Below are 21826 nucleotides of genomic sequence, written 5' to 3' on the forward strand. Positions count from 1 at the left end.
TTAAACGAAAACCCCAAGAGAAATGGGAGAAATGAAGGGTATGATTAACCCTAAATGATAGGATTTATCCTTCTCCTTCATCGAAGATGCTTGAGTTTGTGTATGTTTTCTTTTCTCCATTAAAGTTGTGGAAGATGAAGGACGACATAATAGTGAACTTAAAAATGAATACTGCCAAGTAATCAAAGAACAAATTGTCTGTTCAGCAATGAACAAATTGGCTACTTAAATTCTGCAAGAACAAATTGACTACTTAGATTCTACAAGAACATATTGGCAGCGAGCAATGAAATAGGGGAATCTCTTTTGGAGAAAAGGGAGAAAATGAAAACGAAAGAGAAAGGAAACAAGTACCCCATTAATGTCCGTTAACACCTCAATATAATTGGAGAGAGTCAATTTACTAAATAGCCGCGCCCCTAATAGCTCACTTGAAAGTACATTGTTGCCCCTTGATAAACATGGTATGTTATCATTGTTATAAACTTAAATTTACTCTTTCAACAATGCAAAAATACTAAAATCGGTTTAAAATCCACTATAATATTGTACACGCGATACACACAAAAGTTTTCGCATCATAGTCGCCGTTAGAGAAATAAATGATTTCACATCATTGGTACCCCGTACCCACCACATCTATTATTGTTACCTTTGCTCTAGAAAACCATTGATTCTCATTACTCCACCCCATCCTAAATTCCAAACAACTTCATTATCCTCTCATAAGTAAAATGGAAAACAACACAACAAATCAACGTCAGCCTCTACTGCCACCTACCACCACCGATAACCATCATCGTCTACCAGTAGCATCATCGAAAGGCGGCAGTGGCGGCTATGTTCATCTTCCTAGTAATGCTGATTCATTCGTTGCAGATGAAGAGGATGACATTCCCCCAATTAAAACACCAAAAGATTTTGTTAGGGAATTTTGGATTGAGTTTAAGAAAACCATGTATTTGGCAGCACCTGCTACTTTCATGGGTATATGTCAATACTCCCTTGGTGCTATCACCCAAACTTTGGCTGGCCAGCTTGGTACGCTCGACCTTGCTGCCGTGTCCGTCGAGAACTCCGTCATCGCCGGCTTCTCCTTCGGTGCACTGGTATGTACCACTACACTGTACGATATATATACTCCCTCTGTCCCTTGTATCATATCCATTTTTATACGGTATAAATGTATAATTGTTGATTTTTGTGCAAGAATTAAGAATTTATTTATTTGCGTCTGTGTTTTATTGACACAAATCTTGATCATTCATTGTTTTTCATTGTTCATGTACCACGTGATTCATTGTTTTTCATTTTATTTCATCAATTTACATTCAAGAAATTGTAAAGGTTGTTGTTTATCAAGATTTGAATCACAACTTCAAATTGTAAAGCTATGCCATAAAATATTTTACAATGTGGTATTTGACAATGTGAAAAATAAAATTTAATCAAGAGAAAATTGATTTATGAATATAACTGCAAATTACATGTAATGACTCAAGGCATTGTCCGGGTCCAAATACAATAAAGTAGTTATGTACTTTATATGTTCCAAATTAGATGAAACGTTTCTTTATCACGTTTGTCAATGTATCGATTCAACATTAATATCTCTAATTATTAATAAGTAAAAAACATAAAAAGTAGATATTTTGAAATTACACGTTATGATAAATTTACCAAGATTTCACATGACTATATATATTTTTTTATATATATCTATACATCACAAAAGCAATTAAAATAGAGTTTGTGAAGAATATCAAACGTCAAAACGCGTGTCATTTAATTTGAAACGAGGGATGTATGAAACATTATTGATAGAGCTCAAATGATATTTATTTCCTTGAAAATGAAATAATGAATCATTAATTGATAAAGAGAGGTTTTTGACTCCTCATGGACGACTATTGAACACGTGTTTAATAGAGCATACTGAGTTGGTCCTCTAACAATGTGCAAATACAATGGAATGCTTACGTAAAACAATACTTCTTATGACATTTATGGTGAATAGATTGAAAAGACCATAAAACCGTTAGGGTTTTTTTAGTGTCCTCTAAGGTTTCTCTCTTGGGTGGGTTTTTCTATCCTCCATTGCTAGATTTTTTCTGGTTTTTTTATTTTGAAGGTTTTTTTCATTCTTCTTCTTTTCTCTCTTTCTCCTTCATCTCTTTTCTTCTGATCTCTTTTGTGAATCTTTGTAGGGGCTTCCATCGGTGTTTTTACCGGTGGTAAGCCCCCCCCCCCCAAAAAAAATGTTTTCAATAAATGGATCCCATCTTTGAGATGGTGGTTATTCTGTTATGGTTAATTTCTTTTCGTGTTTGTCTGTCGAATATTGAAGATTTAGGGTTTTATAATCTCCGGAAGTATCTAGAAGACGATATGAGTATTTTCACTCAAACAACTATTCGTCAGTGGATCTCAAACCGAATTAGTGTTAACTCACATATTGTATTGCTCCGGATGAAGTTTTTTATTAAGGCGATCGTTGATCGAATCTGCGATGTAACTAGTTCTAAGGTGATTTGTACTTATGTTGGAATTCTAATTTTCCTCGGAATTGTTTGTAAGTGTCGTTTGGCTATCTTTCATTAATGAAATCCTTTTTCTTCTTATCAAAAAATGATGAATAGATTGAAAGCATATACATTTTTTTAATTTGTCAATAATTAAAAATTAAAAAAAAAAATTTCTCGTTTAACAAATTTTTTTTAAAAAAAAAACTACAATCGTATTCTTTTTGGTACATTGCATCATGTTACTAATAAATTACAGAAACATAAAACAAATGATAAAACCAAATTACTGAAACAAATAAATAAATAAATAAATAAATAAATAAATAAATAAAAGTTATATAAAAAGGCAAAGACTATATATGGATTTATGCCACCTACTCTGTATAAAGTTAGAAAATCTTTCATCAATTACCACGAAAGAATGAATTTTGGTGGTACAATTAAAGAGTGACAGCAAAAGGATAAGGTTTTCCAATTTATAAATCAGTTATTTTAATCAATTATATAGTTATTCCAATAATTAATTAGTAGCCAAAATGATTTCACGTGTGGTACTGAATATAAAGCTACTGAGCACTGAGGTCTGAGGTAGTGAGGTACTCCGTAATTGTTTTGTCGTGAATATAAAGCTAATAATTGATTTGGTTTGTATTCTCCCGAATTTAACTAAAATACAAAAAATATTCAAACCTGGTGACCTCATTGAGAGAGACCACCATCTACTCTTTAGATCGGGATGATTAACATTCAATGTGACATTCTAATAAAAGCATTCTAACATTCAAAGTTTTAGTTTTTCTCATAGAAATTAGACATGTACACATAATTACGAATATTCAGATAAGTGAAATAAAAGCATACACATAATGACATAAGACATAACACAATTTTGTCAAATTTGAAGCTTGGAATGGGAAGTGCATTGGAGACACTATGTGGACAAGCATTTGGAGCAGGGCAAGTTGAGATGCTAGGAATCTACATGCAAAGGTCATGGGTCATCCTCAATTCTACAGCTCTCTTATTAAGCCTACTCTACATCTTTGCAGCCCAAATTTTGTGGCTCATTGGGGAGACTTCTGCGATTTCTGAGGCTGCAGGTACGTCCCTGTAACAATTTTTACATACGTAACTAAACTTGTTACGCCCTACCTAATTTTATGTAAATGTAAATACCTTACAAACTTGTTACTCATCATAACTTATTATTGTTAGTTGATTTTTAATCGATTAATTTGAATACGAACTACTTTGATTTTTACTAATCAAATTTTAATTTTTACCATAGGCAGGTTAGCCTTATGGATGATCCCACAACTATTTGCATATGCGATGGTATTTCCTATTATAAAGTTCCTACAAGCGCAACGTAAGGTGATGACCATGGCAGTGATCGCGGGGGTGTCTTTGGTCCTACACGCGTTCTTCTCATGGTTGCTTATGCTCAAGCTTGGATGGGGCCTCCTTGGCGGCGCTATCGTGTTGAATGGTTCATGGTGGTTCATAGTGTTAGCTGAGCTAGTGTACATTTTCAGTGGGAGGTGTGGGCAGGCTTGGAGTGGATTCTCTTGGAAGGCTTTTCAAGATTTATGGGGCTTCGTTAGGCTATCTGTTGCCTCTGCAGTGATGTTATGGTAATATGTTTTTTTTATTTCTACTAGCTAGCTACGTTTATTTGCATTCGTTATCATTCTTATCAATTATACACCATGAGTAATTTGCATTAGTACGATCAATTCGACATGTGTTTTCAATCATTTTCTCATCACATTTTCTAAATATTACGTAGTATGAGTTTATGACATACTCCACAATCATTTTATGAGTTTATGACATACTCCACAATCATTTTCTCATCACATTTTCTAATCATTTTAATTTCTCATCGCGTTTTCTAAATATTATGAGTTTATGACAATATTTTAAAAAGAAAATTGATAAGGAGAAGTGGGTTTTTTTGTTCTCCACACCTTCCATTTTAATCAAATTACAAAAAAGAACAACATTTTATACTAAATTGTGAAGTATTAATTTAGAAATATATGATAAATATAATCACGTCGGTTGGTGCAATTCACGTTCGTTTTATTTAAATTTTTTCACTTTTACTCTTGGCCTGGTATGATAGAAAATACGGAGTACGTTAATACATTTGACTTATATTATTGTGCTACTAACTAGCTTAGTAAACTAAATTAAAATCAAGTGAATACGTCACACTTTTATTTCAATTAATTAATTAAGATTTGAAGTATGATCATAAATATCTATAGTTTTGCCATAGCAATGGTACAAAATTAGTGTGGACGACAACATTTTTTTATTTAGAATAGCTAGACAGCTAGTGTATGCGTCTGGTTTGGTTGCTGGCTTTTTCCATGACTTTTGGCTTTTTATCTTTATTTATAATTACTTTTAGGTCTTTACTTTTCATTAATAATTATGTCCTTTAAGGTCATATTGCATAGTAATAGCCAACGACTAACAGCCGATAAACACATTTATATATAACTAATGGGTGAATAGCCAGTACAAACAGCCAATGCTACCAGCGAGTCAAACCAGCCAAATTAAGCAATTGGTAGCCAACAGCCAATAGACAATTGCCAAACAATGTAAAATAAAATACATTACTATATCTAAACTTGAAAGACCAAACCAAGTTTTTGTTACCTTGATTGTATATTATGTACTACCTCCGTTACATATTATGTGCAACTCTTTTTTTTTTTTTTTTTTTTTGGTAAGGAGAAGGCCCATCCTAGAAGGGGGAATGTAAGGGAAATCCCTCCTAAAATGTGCTTGGTGAGATTTGATCCCGGCCTCACGCTTGGAAGTTGAAGAAATAACCAACTACTCTAGCCTCCTATCTCACATATTATGTGCAACTTATGGGTTTTATTTATAAAATATAAAAATTTCAAAAGTTGCACGTAATATATAACGGAGGTAGTACAATTTTATTCATATTTTTTCTAAATTATTGATCTTGAAATATATTTGTTGAGCGCAGTTTAGAAACTTGGTATTTTATGGCTCTCATTCTTTTTGCCGGATATTTGAAGAATGCTGAAATTTCTGTGGATGCATTATCAGTCTGGTAAACAAAACCTTGGCACAACAAATTTATTCATTTTCATTGTAGTTGAAATTGAATATACGGTGATCTAATAACTTTTTTTTTTTTTTTTTTTTTTTTAAAAACAAATTTCAGTGTTAACATATTAGGATGGACAATTATGGTCGCTTTGGGATTCAATGCAGCAGTAAGGTAATCCATTTACGTACATGATTTGAAACCATTATGACCTAATTAGACAACATTAGTAGAGGTTATAGTTTAAAATTAATCGAGTTTGTATAATTGTGTAGTGTAAGGGTGTCAAATGAACTTGGAGCAGCGCATCCCAGAGCAGCAAAATTCTCCGTTTTGGTGTCCGTCGTAATTTCATTATTGGTGGGTTTAATTATGTCACTAGTATTGATTATCTACCGTAGCAATTATCCGGCAGTATTTACCAGCAGTAAAGAGGTACAAGACATCGTGTATAACCTCACCCCTCTTCTGGCTATTAGCATCGCGGTCAACAATATTCAACCTGTTCTTTCAGGTACGCTCACTTATATATGTTTTACGAGTACTTTCTTTTTCAAAGATTCGTACTGAAAACACAATTAGAAAACACGTGTGTTGAAAAGTCGTTGCAATATTTATATATAGAACGGATAAAATGATATATTTCGTCTTGCCTAATTAGATTTCAATTGTGTGGCCGAATCCACCTTTTATGATTCATCTCTTGACTACACTAAGGCATTAAGCTACGGAGTAATAGCTTAGCTTGTTTTTTGGACCCTTCTCTTTTCATTTTTGTGTTTGTTGATTGTTTTTCGAGCTTCCTTTTTTGAACAATTCACAAAAAACATTTTTATGAAATTGAAGTACTTTTATTCAAAAGTAAAGTATATTGATCAAAGTAACTTTTTTTTTTTTTTTTTGGTGAGGGTGTTCAAAGGTGTGGCAATTGGAGCAGGTTGGCAAGCTTTTGTTGCATACATAAACGTGGGATGTTACTACATATTGGGCATTCCCTTGGGCCTTAGTTTGGGATATGCTCTTGATTTTGGTGTCAAGGTAAACTTTAATCTTCTAGGACTGTATTTAAATGTGCTCTATTTGCATAAAATTATTAATCCCATAAACTAATATGTAATGTCCGGAAAAAATAAAGACATTACATAAAAAATAAGATGAAGTACAAAGTAAACTTTGGTTACGATGCATTCGTTTCATATGTTGAACTTATATGAAGTGAACTTATTAAATCTAGCTAATTGAATTTCATTAGCACTGATTTTATCTTATATATTCACGGATACACCTAATTAGACCTAATTATAGCCGGTTAAACCTAATTAAATTTAGCTTTGATTTTATTTTTAAGATAATGAGAACACACCTCTCAGCAATTTCATAATCATCATCTTAGCTTTTCCATTTACCTTTAATTAAAACACGAGCCTAGAAAGCAAATATGACTTTTATTTTAAGATGGAGGGAGTTTTGAAAAAAAGACACACCCTTCATCATTGAGGGTTGTGACAATATGAGTATATGACTACTAGTTATGTGTTGTTTTAGCAGGTAAAGCTTTAAATTGCGTAATTGCCTGTATATTTGAATTCAAAATAAATATACAGCTTTATAATCAATAGATTTCTATCTAATTGCAGGGTATATGGTTTGGGATGTTATCTGGCACAACTGTACAAACCATAATCCTAATTTTTATAGTCTACAAAACCAACTGGAATGAAGAGGTAATTTATTTATTTATTTATTTTATGAAAAGAATTAAAATTACAAGAGGTTCATTTGGGATCTGGTTTTCTATCTTTTGGTTTTTTGTTTTTAAAAATCATATGATATATATTATATAATGAATAAAAAATTAGTCAAATTTATTAAAATCATGATAATTTTGAAAATTGATAACAAAAGAGTGGAAACACTTTTTCTTGTTTCTTGTTTTTGGTTTTTTATTTTCAAAAAAAAATGGAAAAAAAACGACGCCTTTATCGTGTTGAATTTTTGGTTTGAAGATTAATTGCCTGGCTTTTTTTGACACAGGCTTCCATCGCTGGAGAAAGAATTAAAAAATGGGGTGGACCTCGTACATAATTATAGTGGCAATGTGACACCATACCATATACAAAGATGTTGAGATATGGATTTTGGCTTTTCTCCAACTTTTTACCCATCACAAATTTTACCAAATTTTTTTATCTGAAAGTTTTGAGGCATTATAATCAATTAATCAGTAAAAAAAAAAAGTTGAGGCAGTGTATTGTGTTGCATCGCTATGTCTATCAACTGGATAAACTACCCCCAACTAATACATGATGATTGCAAAGCTACATCTATTAACTGGATAAACTATCCGCAACTAATGCATGATTAAAATACTCATGTTGAGTTGGATTTGCACTATCACTATCTTTATAAGCTAGTAACCCGGTGGGTATACAAGTTTTATCATGGTGTTTTCCCTTACATACATGAGCATGTTGTCCATTATTACTTCTTCCGTATTTTTTTTTTTAAAAATTGCAACATGGAGTTTACACACCTGTCAATGCACTATATAAGTTTTTGGCTCACTACTCTAATTTATTAGAGTATTTTTTTTTTCTTACAAATTCACTATCTAATCTTTTCTTACCTTATTCCAATTATCTTATTTTCTTATGAATTACCTTGATTATGATTATACCTTGATTATGACTATACATCAATGAAATTTTGTCAAAAACAATATCTCACAAATAATATTCAAAAATTGCAACTAATTATATACATGTAAATGAGGTAATACTTGTATTAAAAATTCAGATCTCTTAAGAGATGATTAAGTATCGAATGACTATTAATATTGAATGAAATTAACCCGAGTATAACAAAATCAAAATAGAAACCAATAATCTAATGCTTCGAGCTTGTAGCCCTAGTTTGAATATATTGCTCTCGTGGTTCTGCAAAGGTTAGTGGATGTTACATCCTTTCTGGGATTCATGAGCTTCTTAATTGATTTTTCTTTGCGTCAAATTAAATCTTGGCCTGCTAATAACCCTAAATCTAAAGAAGGGCTAGCTATGTCGGATTGACGCACCTCAGTACGACAATTAGGACAAGAGATTTTGTTGGCCGCTTTACACCAAGAAAACCAGCAATCCTTGTGAAATATGTGACCACATGTCGTTAAAACCTTGATACATTGCTCTTCGGGTATATGTATATCCCATCCCTCCAAGAAAATCGTACTTTGGGTGCAATTCCTAGCTCGCTCTTGTATCCACAATCCGCCGCAAGTCATATAATCGGGATCGGGATCTGGGAAGGTATTGATCCACCCCGCGTGCTGCAGTTGTAGCCCGTCCTTGATCAGACGATATGACTCTAGATGATGACGGAAGAAGCCACATTTATTAACAACGATATTCTTCGTCGACAATATTGCGCTGCCAATCAGCTAATCTTTAGTCATTAACCCCAAAGTAGCTCAATATATATGTATTAGTATTTGGGCTCGGTTTTCTGACAACAAGTTCCAATTTGGGTTCGAACCACCACACTTGTCTATCTGAGTAATGTTATCAGCCGGAAGAGCCGGGACAAACGACACTACAGGGTAGGTATGTATTCGCCGACCAAGCCTCCGTGCCCGGATCCAAGCTGGATATTTTAGGGCATTGCCCGACTCTATGAAGTAACATAGATTTGTTGTTTTAGCAGGTAAAGCTTTCAATTTGCCTGCATTTCTTAGTTCAAAATAAATACGTAGTATTACAACAAGTTTTTAATAAGTTTTTAATTGCTAGGATTCTATCTACAATTGCAGGGTATATGGTTTGGGATGCTATCGGGCACAACCGTGCAAACCATGATCCTAATTTTTATAGTCTACAAAACTAACTGGAACAAAGAGGTAACTTATTTCAAAATAATTACTTCGTATTCAATTTTTTTTTTTTTTTTAAACAACTTCGTATTTACTTGGTTAATGATTACTAATGTTAAATATGACTTGAAATCTAGTAAAATGGCAAAGGGTCAACTTCAAACGCACATATCTATCAATCCAAAAGTTATCTTTAGATGATTCAAGTTGGAGGTGATAGCTTGTTTCAAGAGCTTTCCAACTATAGGTCATATGCTCAATTCCAATAAGAAACGAGAAAGTTACAGTTGTTTTACGAAAACCTGACGAAGCTGGAAAATTGCGACGAGCGGCGAGCTATAGCTCGAGGCGAGTGAGCTATAGGTCGGCCCTATGAAGACTAACGGTAGGGTTGAGCTAGCTGCCGAGCTATAGCTCGGTAGTTCGGTTCTTCAAGGATAATTTATGGGATATTTCCTAAAATTATATCTTTTCTTTGACGGCTATTTGAGTATTCTTTGGGGAATAATTTAGGGTTTCTTTAGGGTTTCCTTATGTTATATAAGGAGCCATTGGGTGGACAATTGGAAGTGCTTAAAAATTTAATTAGCCTAGCCAATTCAAGCCCATATGTAGCTCCATTGAGATATTTTGTGAGATGGAGAGTGTTGTGTCTCTTTTGTTTTATCTCTTGTTTATCCTCAATGAAAGCTAATAAGAAAATACTATACCTTACCCTGCGGACGTAGGTCATGTTGACCGAACCCGTATATCTGTGTGTTCATCTGATTTATTTTCTACTTTATTTCTCAAGTTTATGTTTTATATATTGTTGTCTATGTTCCAAGCATATCAAACACATGACCTAAATCAATCGATCCTTGTCTATTTTCTAACAACTAATTAGAAGTATGTAATTTTTTTCAAGATTGAAAATTGAGTGTTGAATTTCTCCCTGATCCCAGGCTTTTTTTTTTTTTTTGTTTTTTGCAACAAGCTTCCATCGCTGGAGAAAGAATTTAAAAATAGGGTGAACCTCGTACATAATTATACTGACACGTGACACCAAATACAAAGATGTTGAGATATGGATTCTGGCTTTTGTTTTAACTGTAGGAATATGGAATTCTCCCTTAGGAGGCTTGCATTTCTATTCACAATATATAAAATTATAAAAGATACAATAGAAACCAACTTTACATAATTACACTAAGTTATATATAGACACTATTAATTGCAAAGGGGACCTTCCATCGGGGTCATTTAGGACCTGGCCCCCGGTAAATTATTGTAATTAATTAGTCAATAAACTTAAATAACCTTATTTTACTTATAAATATTAGAATATAGTGATTAGTTTTGAGCGTGAGGTAAAAGATTATTTCCCACCACTCTAATATTTTTGGCCAAGATCCGCCACTGATTAATTACATAGATATTGTCTAACACACCCCCTCAGTTGGAGCAAGAAGAGGACGAATGCTCAAACTGGATCGAAAGTCCACAAACAACGGTGTAGGAAGAACCTTGGTGAAGATATCAGCGTATTGAAAAGAAGAAGGCACATGTAGAACACGAATATGACCGAGGGAAAACTTCTCACGAACAAAGTGAATGTCCATCTCTACATGCTTAGTGCGTTGATGATGAACCGGATTGTGAGACATATACACTGCACTAATGTTATCACAATAAACAACTGTGGCTTTGCGCAAAGGGCAATGCAACTCCAACAACAAATTGCGTAACCAAGTGGTCTCGGCAATCACATTAGCAACCCCTCGATACTCGGCCTCAGCAGTCGATTTTGATAAAGTAGCTTGGCGCTTAGATGACCAAGAAATAAGGTTATCCCCAAGAAACACACAATAACCAGACGTAGAACGTCTACTATCCGAGCAACCACCCCGATCAACATCAAAATAGGAGACTACACCAGAAGCAGGAGTAAAAGAGAGATGCATACCAAAGTCAAGAGTACCTTTGAGATACCAAAGAACACGCTTTAAATCATGAAGGTGAGGATCACGAGGATCATGCATGAACAAACAGAGTTGCTGAACCGCATAGGAAAGATCTGGTTTGGTGAAGGTAAGATATTGCAGAGCACCGGCGAGCTGACGATGAGAGCTCGGATCATTAACAGGTTTGCCACTACTAGCACTAAGTTTCGACTTAGTATCAATAGGAGTGTTAGCCAGCTTGCAAGAAGACATATTAGCACGTGCCAAAATTTGCTGAGCATATTTTCTCTGACAAAGAAACATACGGTCCTTTGATCGAGACATAGAAATGCCAAGAAAGTAAGAAAGAGACCAAGGTCCTTCATGGAAAACTCAAAGCTGAGAAGAGCAATAATACGTTGCCGAAGACTTGAAGAAGAACATGCCAGAATGATGTCCTCAACATATAAAAGAAGATATGTTGTTCCGTACCACGGCAGCAAATGAACAGTATCACTCATACTGTTGACAAAAACCAGGAAGAGAATGTATGTAGCAAATCTGTGATACCAGGCACGAGGCGCCTGTTTGAGGCCATAAAGAGACTTGCAAAGAAGACACACATGTTTAGGCTTGTCGTGATGAACAAACCCGGGAGGCTGATGCATATATATTGTTTCCTGTAAATGGTTAGGAAGGAAAGCATTCTTCACATCCAACTAATGAATCGACCATTGTTGAGAAAATGCCAAGATCAAGACCGTACGAATCGTAGCCAGTTTCACAACCGGACTAAAAGTTTCACCACAATCAACACCAATTTCTTAACTCTTCCCATTAGCAACCAACCGAGCCTTATGTCGCTCAAATACCCCATTAGAATTCTTCTTATGTGTAAAGACCCACAAGCACCGAATGACATTCGCATTTGATGGACGGGGAACTAAATCCCAAGTATGAGTATCAATCATAGCATTGTACTCATCACATATTGCATTATACCAGTTAGGGTCATCAAGAGCTTTGACTGGCGAACGAGGTATAGGAGAAATTTTGGGAGTAGACGAAGTGACTAGTGCCAAGTTGGCATACTTCGAATTAAGCTTGAAAATGCCTGACATTGCACGAGTGTGCACTGTACGTTTGGGCTGGGCCGGTTGAGAAGTAGTGGGAGAAGGCGGATTCGGAGGAACAGGGGGCTGACTAGGAGAAGGAGGATGTTGGGCCTGGGTCGGAGCTGAAGAGGCGCAAGTGTGGCTAACCCGTTGAGAAGTAGTAGCTGATTGAACAGGCCTACTACTCTCCAACGAGCTATTATGCCCATCACTTGCTAAAGGAGAAATAGGATTGGGCTCAAGGAAATGGGTCGGTCTGATTTCATGAATTAGGGGGGGAGGATGAGCTGACTCATCACCAGAAACCAAACAATCATAATCATTAGGAGAAGGATTGTAATTTGACGAATTAAGGGAAAATGGATTCATCAAAAAATTACATAGCGAGAAATGATTACTTTATTAATGGCAATATCTAAACACCGATAATAACCACGATGAGAAGCCGGATACCCAAAAAAATACACGGGGTAGAACGAGGACTCAATTTATGGAAAGATGTAGCAGACAGATTAGGATAACAAAGATAACCAATAGTACGAATATGATCATACGAAGGAGTTTTATTATAGAGTATGTGCATCGGTGTAAGATAATCAAGAAGACGAGTAGGCCGAATATTTTACAAATAAGCGGCAATGTGTAATGACTCAACCCAAAAAGAGAGAGGGAGAGATGCATGAAATAAAAGAGAATGACAAACATTATTAATGGTCCTAATCATACGTTCCGCCTTCCCATTTTGAAGAGAAGTATTAGGACACGAATGTCGCCAAATCATGCCATGAGATTAAGAAAATAGGGTGAAGCTGTCGTTATCATACTCACGACTATAGACACATTAAATTGAGTTTTGACATACAAATGAAATTGCACAAATTTCGGATAAACCTCTATAGGGTATTTTTCAACTCTCCTTGAGCCCTATAGTGGCATGATTTTAGGCATGGCGGCGTTCCAAGGAAAAGAAGCTAGAGAAAAAGAGTCGCCAACAAGTTTTAGGAACTTGTAAACTATTCACAGGTGTGAAGGTTACAGCCCATACACGATCACGGAGATCGCTAACTCCATAGTAGTCCAGAACCATGACTGGTTGTTCGGGGATGATGGTACGAATCCAACCTAAAAGAGATTGAACTCACCCTAAATAGGCCTCTACTCAATTCTTATGATATTCATATGCGCTTTTCGATCAATATACATACATCAAATTAATCCCAAACTTGTTTAATCTACGTTGGTTGATTATTAATGCACAATTAAATCTAATATTGGTGATCACTTGAATTAGAGCCATATTAGCCTAAATTCAATTATTAATTATCTTATTAGGCGTGATTTCAAGTACAAATTCCCTTTAAACCTGCAAGAAAGGGGCGTGATCAAGCAATAACAATAAATCATGAATAATCAAGCAACATACAATTAAGACAACAATCATCATCATAAAAATATCATCAAAACATTGTTAGTAGTAAGATCCTAGGCATGATACTAAACGGATTAATAACAAATCCTAGCATGTCACTAAGCCAAATATGAATAGGAAGGAACACTCGTAACATATATGAGAGGATGAGAGCCTTGAAGGAACATTAGAGAATCTGTGGGTGGATTTATGTCCAACGTCACATATATAATGAAGACGTGTGTTGGTGGAAGAAGTATACGTGTGGAAACATCTACAAAAATGCTTACATGCATGCTCTTTAAATTCTAACATCTTCCAATATTTTTCGCCAATTTCTCAACATGCTTGAATAATCTAAAAACATTGAGACATAAATCGGGCTTATGGAATTCGGGCCACACTAACCCAACAAGGCAACAAGTACAAATCTAAGGCTAGTAAGAAATTTCGTTTTCTAACATAGCTTATCTAAACTTGTTACTCTTTTAACGTAAGATAAAATGTTGCCTACCATAAATCTTTTAATTGCAAAGTTTTTTCGATTTTGTATTGCTTCCTTAATCATCATTTCAACTCTTCATCGTTATAATTGTATTATAGTCCGTTATTATTATTTGTGTGATTGTTTTCATTATACTTGGTATTAGTGTTGCAACAATAAAATGAAGTTGGGGATGGGAAGTGCGTTGGAGACATTATGTGGGCAAGCATTTGGGGCAAAACAGCTGAACATGCTTGGAGTTTACTTGCAAAGGTCTTGGGTGATCCTCTTCACTACAGCCCTCACACTCAGCCCCCTCTACATCTTTGCCACCCCGCTTTGGCTCCTCATCGGAGAAACTCCTGCTATTTCAAAGGCTGCAGGTAAATTTGCTCCATCTTTTGGTAGATGGGGTATATTTTGGAATCATGTCCTCTATTCTGTTTTCATGTCCATATAATTATATGTTCGTACCTGTGTCCTAGTGCTCGTACCTATCTATATTCGTTTTCATGCAACCTAGTGTCCCAGTGCACGAACAATTATAAGATACTACTATACTAGTAATAAATTACATGTGCATAAAAGAACGTAGGCATATTATTGTGTTTTGTGTACTAGTACAAGATGATAATTTGGATTGACAATACAAGATAACATATTTAAAATTCCTTAACAACATTGTTTTAAAATAACACTTTATACATAAAGGGTCGAGATGTGGTAATAAAAATTTTTGGATCCGCCATTTGGGCAGGTAAGGTAGCAACATGGATGATCCCACAGCTATTTGCATACGCGACAGTATTCCCATAAAGTTCCTACAAGCACAACGTAAGGTGATGACCATGGTGGTGATCACAGGTGTAGCCTTGCTCCTACATTCCTTTTTCTCCTGGCTGCTTGTAATAAAGCTTGGGTGGGGCCTCCCTGCTGGGGCCGCGGTGTTAGACACTTCGTGGTGGTTCATAGTCTTGGCCGAGCTTGCGTACATTTTCAGTGGGAGATGTGGAGAGGCTTGGAGTGGTTTTTCATGGAAGGCTTTTATGATTTATGGGGCTTTGTTAGGTTGTCTGTTGCCTCTGCAGTGATGTTATGGTAAGGCCAAGGCCCTATAATTACAACTTCAACTTCGCAATGCTATCCAAATTTTATTTACTTAAACACATATCAAGATATTTTTCGTGGATGTCAACTAGCTTAATTGGTTAAAATTCAATCATGAATACAAATTGAACTAAATATCATTATTTTTTTGTTATTTTGTTTTAATCTTATTGCTAATCTGCGCAGCTTAGAACGTGGTATTTTATGGCTCTAATTCTGTTCGCTGGGTATTTAGAGAATGCAGAGGTTTCAGTGGGTGCTTTATCTGTATGGTAAGACAAATTGCTGATGCTAATCTATTTCCAAATTCATCAATAATTGCATTAATTAAAACTAATCTTGTGAGCTTAGTCTCAGCATGAACATACTAGGGTGGACAATGATGGTGGCTTTGGGATTCAATGCAGCCGTAAGGTTTGTGTTAATAGTCCTTATTACATACACATGTTCGTCGTGACACTTTCTTAGAGCTAGTTAACTTATTTGGTAGTAGCTAGTTATACATAGCGGTAATGGTAATGAATTTAAGTAATTAATACATACATGTTTCTGAATTATTAAGTGTAAGGGTATCAAATGAACTCGGAGCAGCACGTCCCAGAATGGCAAAGTTCTCAGTTTTGGTTTCCGTATTAACAACATTCCTGCTCGGTTTGATCATGGCGACAGGGCTAATTATATTTAGAAAAGAATATCCAGCAGTATTTTCCAGCAGTAATGAGGTACAAGAGCTTGTGGCTGAGCTAACCCCAATTCTCGCAATTAGTATCATTATCAACAATTTTCAGCCTGTTCTCTCAGGTAAATCAAGCATGCATCTATGATTCAGCTTACTTTCACTTTTAGCTATTCTCTCCATAGGAAAGACGATGCTAAAGATGAGGCCTTATTTTTTTCACTCGATTTTAGAAAATTATACTTATATGTACTTATTAACCCGAGTTTCATTGAATTTATTGTTAGAGTTGATTTTAATTTTGATCTCTCCATGGGGTTTCCTTAGGTGTGGCAATTGGAGCAGGATGGCAAGCTTTGGTTGCATACATTAACATTGCATGTTACTACATATTAGGGATTCCTTTGGACCTCATATTGGGATATGTGGTTGGTTTAGGTGTCAAGGTTTGTAACTTTATCACACTAAAGTTTTGAATGTTCTTACATGTACCCGAGTATGTACACCTAGAGATAGATAAGTCGAAGGGTATTTTCCTATTCATTTGTTGATTTTTATCTCTACATATGTTGCAGGGGATATGGCTTGGGATGCTTGCCGGTACATGTGCGCAGACAATTATCCTATTTTTGATAGTCTACAAAACCAACTGGGATAAAGAGGTAAACCAATTATAGACCTCACTATTTCATCCTCCATAAGGATGCTTTAAGTTGGCTCGCTATACAAGTTTAGCATAGTTTTCTCCCTTAAGTTAAATAATACTACATATGTATTCAAAATTTCTATCTTATTTATGTAATTATATACAGGCTTCCATTGCTGGAGAGAGAATAAAGAAAAACGCAAGATGCTGAGAGATGACAATTCGAGACTTGAAGAAACTGTTGCATAGAAAAAGTTAGGGCATTGTAGGAGGAGATAATAGCGTCTTCTCAAGATCTAACTTGTCAATTTTGTGAGGCTTTTGCTTGAAAAACTTGTAAGAGAAGAGAATCATTTGATTGATGGATGGTAATCAAGGAAACTAAATTTATCAACCTACATGTTTATTCAACCTACATGTTTCACTCAAAGGGATATTAAGTGGTTTACAGTTTACTACACGTCCACACACTAAATAAGAGCGGGTATAAATACAACATTGGTGTACCCGCAATGGGTATGGATAATCATCGCCATCGGTGATTAAAGTTTCTCATATCCGCAGTTTAAATTAACCTATTATTGACAAAATACACACATTACACTAAACCTGTTATTGACTAAACACACGCATTTAAGAGTTCGGAACGTCACCATAATGGACGTTTTAGGCAATAGATGGACTAGTATAAGCGGATTAAGGTGGGATGGGATATTAAATTCAGGTAATAACAGCACCCGTCCTATCCACCAATTACCGTTTTGTGCACAAAGCATACTTCTATTAATAATCCCAATGGGCAATGAGATTACGTGTTATTTTGCTCAAAGTTGGATGCAGTTAAATCAATTGGAAAACATTAACAAACTCAGAGGGATACATTGGTTAAATGGCTGAAACTAGCCTCAACATGTTCCATTGGGTGGCAACCATAATACCGCCTGAACATGTTTTAAACACCAATAGCCCTCTGTAAAATATCAACAAAATATCTTAGATTCATAGCATTTGAGTAAACACCTAGTAATATTGACTTACGGCCATCAAATGGTTCCAACGAAACAATCCTCTTTGGTACCCTCACTCATTATACATCTACTACTACTGCTATAGCTGGCTCAATAAATTTATTATTACAATGCTTTAGAATGTAATATGGCAAAAAAAGACTTGAACCATCTGAATATCTGATAGACATAACACAAACACAGTTTGACATGTCACAGTGAATCAGTGATGCAAAAAGAAGACCAAAATTCATCAGTGCTCATCAAGTTTACTGTTGGACCTAAATTGTGATCTACCAGAAGAGTTGTCAATTCTGGTAACTACTAAGTCTGGGTTCAGTGAGTTGGATCAGGGCTATTTCAAATGAGTCATGCTAAATTACTGTATCTAAAAAGTCGAAATGGTCGGTTCAAATCGGGTCAGGTTAGTTTTTGACACCTTTCCAAAGAGAAACTCCAAGTAAATGTAGAGCTTTGAACTATACAGAATTATATATTAATGAAGAGCACAATGGAATTCCTTCTTTAGTCAGACTCAAAGATACCACCACACCTTCAAGACCAAAAAAGCCTTAGTATGGATGAAAAACACACCCAAACAAACATAAATCATAAAAGCCAGGCTGAATATGGTCCCAATTCTCTAATAAAAAAAATCAGCATAGTGTTATAATGGGCTTGGAATATGCTCCCAATATTTCTAAAAATAGATCCCTCCTTAACCGAAACAAAATCAAGAATCATAATGCTTGAAGCTGTTCAAAATTCTTCAAGCAAATATGAACCCTAGACACAATCCTATTCAAAACATGTCAAGCAAACAACAAATATTAATTTCAATGGATACACCACAATGAGGATAGTAGCAGCCAGGGCTACTAACAATGCAAGCAGAGTACATAGATCCACATAAACATCTTCTCTTAAGCACCCATTGATTAGCCACAATTCACTCTCTCAAACTGCTAGCACAACACATAACCCTAACAAGGACCATAAACCTTCTCTCATAACAGAATGTATTCAACAGAAAAACCTGAAAAGAATCCTGCCAAGTTTACAAATCCAAAGAAAATCAACACTAGCTGCTCTTTAAACAAAATCAATCCAGGATGTAGGCAACTAGACAAAAGATATAAACCACATGATCACAGCATATCCTCAAGACAAATAAAACCTCTTTTCCTCAGCAGAACAAATTATACTCTACTTTTAAAATACCACCTTTCTCCTGTATCAGTGCTTCTCATCACCCTTAGTTAGACTCAAGTATCACATTTCGCAATACATCAAGATGAATAAGGCTTACACCTCAGAAAATAATTTCACATACTTCAGGTTAATAACTAACTTCAAAAATATAGAGATAAACCTTTGTATCCCAAGACAATAACTTACCCCAATGTTCTCCAATTCCCAAAGACCAGCCGTTACTTAATCAACAAACATCAAGCCACATATTATTCCTCAACAGACTCAACCAAGACCCATAAGTCCATAACCATTAACCAAACACATTAAACCATAAGCTAATCACCATACCTCAAAAAGGTCCATCTGAAAACTTACTACCTATCACACATTCACACCAATCACCAGCAGCATGGACAATTGAACCATATATCATTCATTACCACAATAACTACCAGCAAAAATGCTCCATAGAAATAGTACAGTCTATATTGAACTCAATCACAGTATATCACCAAAATGATCCTTGAACCCTCAGTACCCTACTTTCCTACAATAAAATCAACAAATATGAACAATTATAACGTAGACTGGCATAGTTGGGAAAATAAAATTCAAATTGCAAGCTTGCTAAACCATACCCAGCCCGAATGCAAGCCTGCTAAATCATACCAAACACAAATGCAAACTTGCTAAATCATACCAAACCTGAATGCAACCTTGCTTAACCCCACATTAAACATGAATGAAAGCTTGCCAAATTAATCAAACCCAAATGCAAGCTCAACAAATCATACCAAACCCAAATGCAAGCTTGCTAAATCATACCAAACCCGAAAGCAAGCTTGCTAAACCACATTTAACTTTAATGAAAGCTCGCAAAATTATATCAAACCCAAATGAAAGCTCGGAAAACATACCAAACCCAATGATATTTGTCACCAAACACTCCTCAAAATGCAAGCAGAACAGTCCTTTGTTCATTAATAGGAAAAATCCACACAAAATAGCAGAAAGTGCCTAATTCATAGCATCAAATTGCAATCTCAGCAAGTCATACTAAACCCCGAATGCAAACTTGCCGAGTGGCAGTCACACTAAACCCTCCTCCTACATTCGTACTTTATCATCAAACATTTTTCAAGTCACTACTAAGCCCTCAATTTTCCACAAAATGCAAACATAACACAACCTCTTTATCTTGAATAATAATGAAAACCAACACAGAAACTTTCACAAGTTCCATAATCTCATTTAAAAGCATTCATATGCCACAAAATCACAAAAATCACCGAATTTATAACACCAAACATTATCAGAATATACATCTCCTCAACAATCAATCACAAAAAACAGAAAATGAATCATAAAAAAAAAGCAGTAAAACACAGAAAAGCATACATCTATGGAAAATAAACAGAAAAGCAACGCCCAAAACCAAAATAAAAAAACAGAAACAACAGCAGTAATACGATAATAACAACCATTTAACAAGACCGAAAATCTGATCATAACAAAATCCGAAAACAAGATTAATAATAATTATCTCAAAACTCAAAATGTTTCCCAAAAAAACAAAAACAAAAAACAACTTCCTAGATATAGCAATCAGAAACCCTACCTTCTCCTAAGCAGTAAGAAGAACAGCACCACCATTCTCCTTAATCTTCTTCTCAGCAATCTTAGAAATCAACTTAGATTTAACAACAACAGCTTGATTAGCAGGCAAAACACCCTTACCCAGAACCTTAAAATACCCAAATTGAGTGACATCAATCACAGGCGCTTTCCCTTCTTTAGAGGCCTTCTCCTTCACATCTTCAGGAACCATAGACCAGAGCTTGTCGAGGTTAACAATGGGGCAATGAAACCTGTTGCGAAGCTTGTGAAAGTAACGCATACCAACTTTACCGAAATACCCAGGATGGTATTTGTCGAAGAGGATACGGTGGTGGTGCATACCTCCGGCGTTACCGCGACCTCCGGGATGTTTGCGGTGTTTTCCAATACGACCGTGGCCGGCGGAGACATGGCCTCTCTTCTTCCTGTTCTTCTTCAATCGGGTTGTCATGGCGGATTTTGATTGTTCCTCTCTCTCTGTCTGAGTAGGGTTTTGGGGGAAGGTGAAGTGTGGAGGCCAGAAAAGAGGGATTAGGGTTTCTGGTTTTATGGGAGTGATTAGGGGAATGAGGAGATATGGGGTTTTGGGTTGTGGTTGGGCTTTTGTGAACATGTTTCGAGGCCCAGTTAGTGAGAGTGAGACAGTGCAGTGTAGTCCATTGGTATTATGAAGGTATGGAAATTTTTTAAATTTTGAAATAAACCTAAAATAAATGTGAGATATAAAAAAGTTTTAGTTAATCAACCATATTATGTAGCCGGACAAACTAACCGCAATAACACTGATTGAATAGCCCCTAACACCGATAAAGTAATCACTGTAAGTATGTAACACTAACTGAGTAGCTCTTATAACACTAATAAAGTAACCTATGATGGTTGGTCACAACACTGTGTGGCCAGCCATGTTTAAAGTTTGTGAAAAAGTTTTTGTAGTGACATTATTAATGGAACTCGCTCATTTAATTAATCTTCTTGGAAATCAAGCTCGGACAAGGAATATTAAAAGCTTGTTCAACCTCAAGTATGCTCCAACATCAATATTCCTTTCCAGGCTGGCTTGCAACTCTATTTATATGTATTAAAAGATGAGCAAATAAAGCAATGTTACAACTACAACATTAAGATGATGAATTATAGTCCATAGTACTTTTGTCTATGATTTA

The 21826-nt window shown here is 35.5% G+C and overlaps 4 protein-coding genes across 4 annotated transcripts; 2 read left to right on the forward strand and 2 right to left on the reverse strand.

Moving 5' to 3' along the window:
- Positions 1-565: 565 nt before the first annotated feature.
- LOC110709302 (protein DETOXIFICATION 29-like) lies at positions 566-7943 on the forward strand. Its single transcript, XM_021887517.1, has 9 exons — positions 566-1109; positions 3430-3625; positions 3814-4159; positions 5539-5625; positions 5740-5796; positions 5898-6136; positions 6542-6660; positions 7260-7346; positions 7657-7943. Exons 1-9 carry the CDS (start codon positions 735-737, stop codon positions 7705-7707), a joined length of 1557 nt encoding a protein of 518 aa, XP_021743209.1. The 5' UTR covers positions 566-734; the 3' UTR covers positions 7708-7943.
- A 2962-nt stretch (positions 7944-10905) lies between these two features.
- On the reverse strand, positions 10906-11751 carry LOC110713621 (uncharacterized mitochondrial protein AtMg00810-like). The gene has a single exon (XM_021892079.1). The coding sequence runs from the start codon at positions 11749-11751 to the stop codon at positions 10906-10908; it is 846 nt and encodes a 281-aa protein (XP_021747771.1).
- A 2540-nt stretch (positions 11752-14291) lies between these two features.
- LOC110707133 (protein DETOXIFICATION 29-like) lies at positions 14292-17236 on the forward strand. Its single transcript, XM_021885146.1, is given in 11 exon segments — positions 14292-14796; positions 15171-15224; positions 15227-15457; positions 15460-15511; positions 15707-15711; positions 15714-15792; positions 15878-15934; positions 16083-16321; positions 16524-16642; positions 16772-16858; positions 17009-17236. Coding segments are annotated over 11 exon segments (1170 nt in total). The 5' UTR covers positions 14292-14594; the 3' UTR covers positions 17054-17236.
- Positions 17237-20493: 3257 nt separating this feature from the next.
- LOC110709319 (60S ribosomal protein L27a-3-like) lies at positions 20494-21216 on the reverse strand. The gene has a single exon (XM_021887533.1). It carries the CDS (start codon positions 21109-21111, stop codon positions 20668-20670), a length of 444 nt encoding a protein of 147 aa, XP_021743225.1. The 5' UTR covers positions 21112-21216; the 3' UTR covers positions 20494-20667.
- Between the last annotated feature and the right edge of the window lie 610 nt (positions 21217-21826).

Source organism: Chenopodium quinoa, unplaced genomic scaffold (genome assembly GCF_001683475.1).
Source record: "Chenopodium quinoa cultivar QQ74 unplaced genomic scaffold, ASM168347v1, whole genome shotgun sequence".
Taxonomy (NCBI): domain Eukaryota; kingdom Viridiplantae; phylum Streptophyta; class Magnoliopsida; order Caryophyllales; family Amaranthaceae; genus Chenopodium; species Chenopodium quinoa.

What these genes read in the sequence shown, in the direction of transcription:
- LOC110709319 (XM_021887533.1), bottom strand. Translation starts at nt 21,111, where the DNA reads ATGACAACCCGATTGAAGAAGAACAGGAAGAAGAGAGGCCATGTCTCC.
- LOC110713621 (XM_021892079.1), bottom strand. Translation starts at nt 11,751, where the DNA reads ATGTCTCGATCAAAGGACCGTATGTTTCTTTGTCAGAGAAAATATGCT.
- LOC110709302 (XM_021887517.1), top strand. Translation starts at nt 735, where the DNA reads ATGGAAAACAACACAACAAATCAACGTCAGCCTCTACTGCCACCTACC. An exon ending in TGCGATTTCTGAGGCTGCAG is followed by an intron (nt 3,626 to 3,813) that starts GTACGTCCCTGT and finishes TTTTTACCATAG; the next exon opens with GCAGGTTAGCCTTATGGATG. An exon ending in GGATTCAATGCAGCAGTAAG is followed by an intron (nt 5,797 to 5,897) that starts GTAATCCATTTA and finishes ATAATTGTGTAG; the next exon opens with TGTAAGGGTGTCAAATGAAC.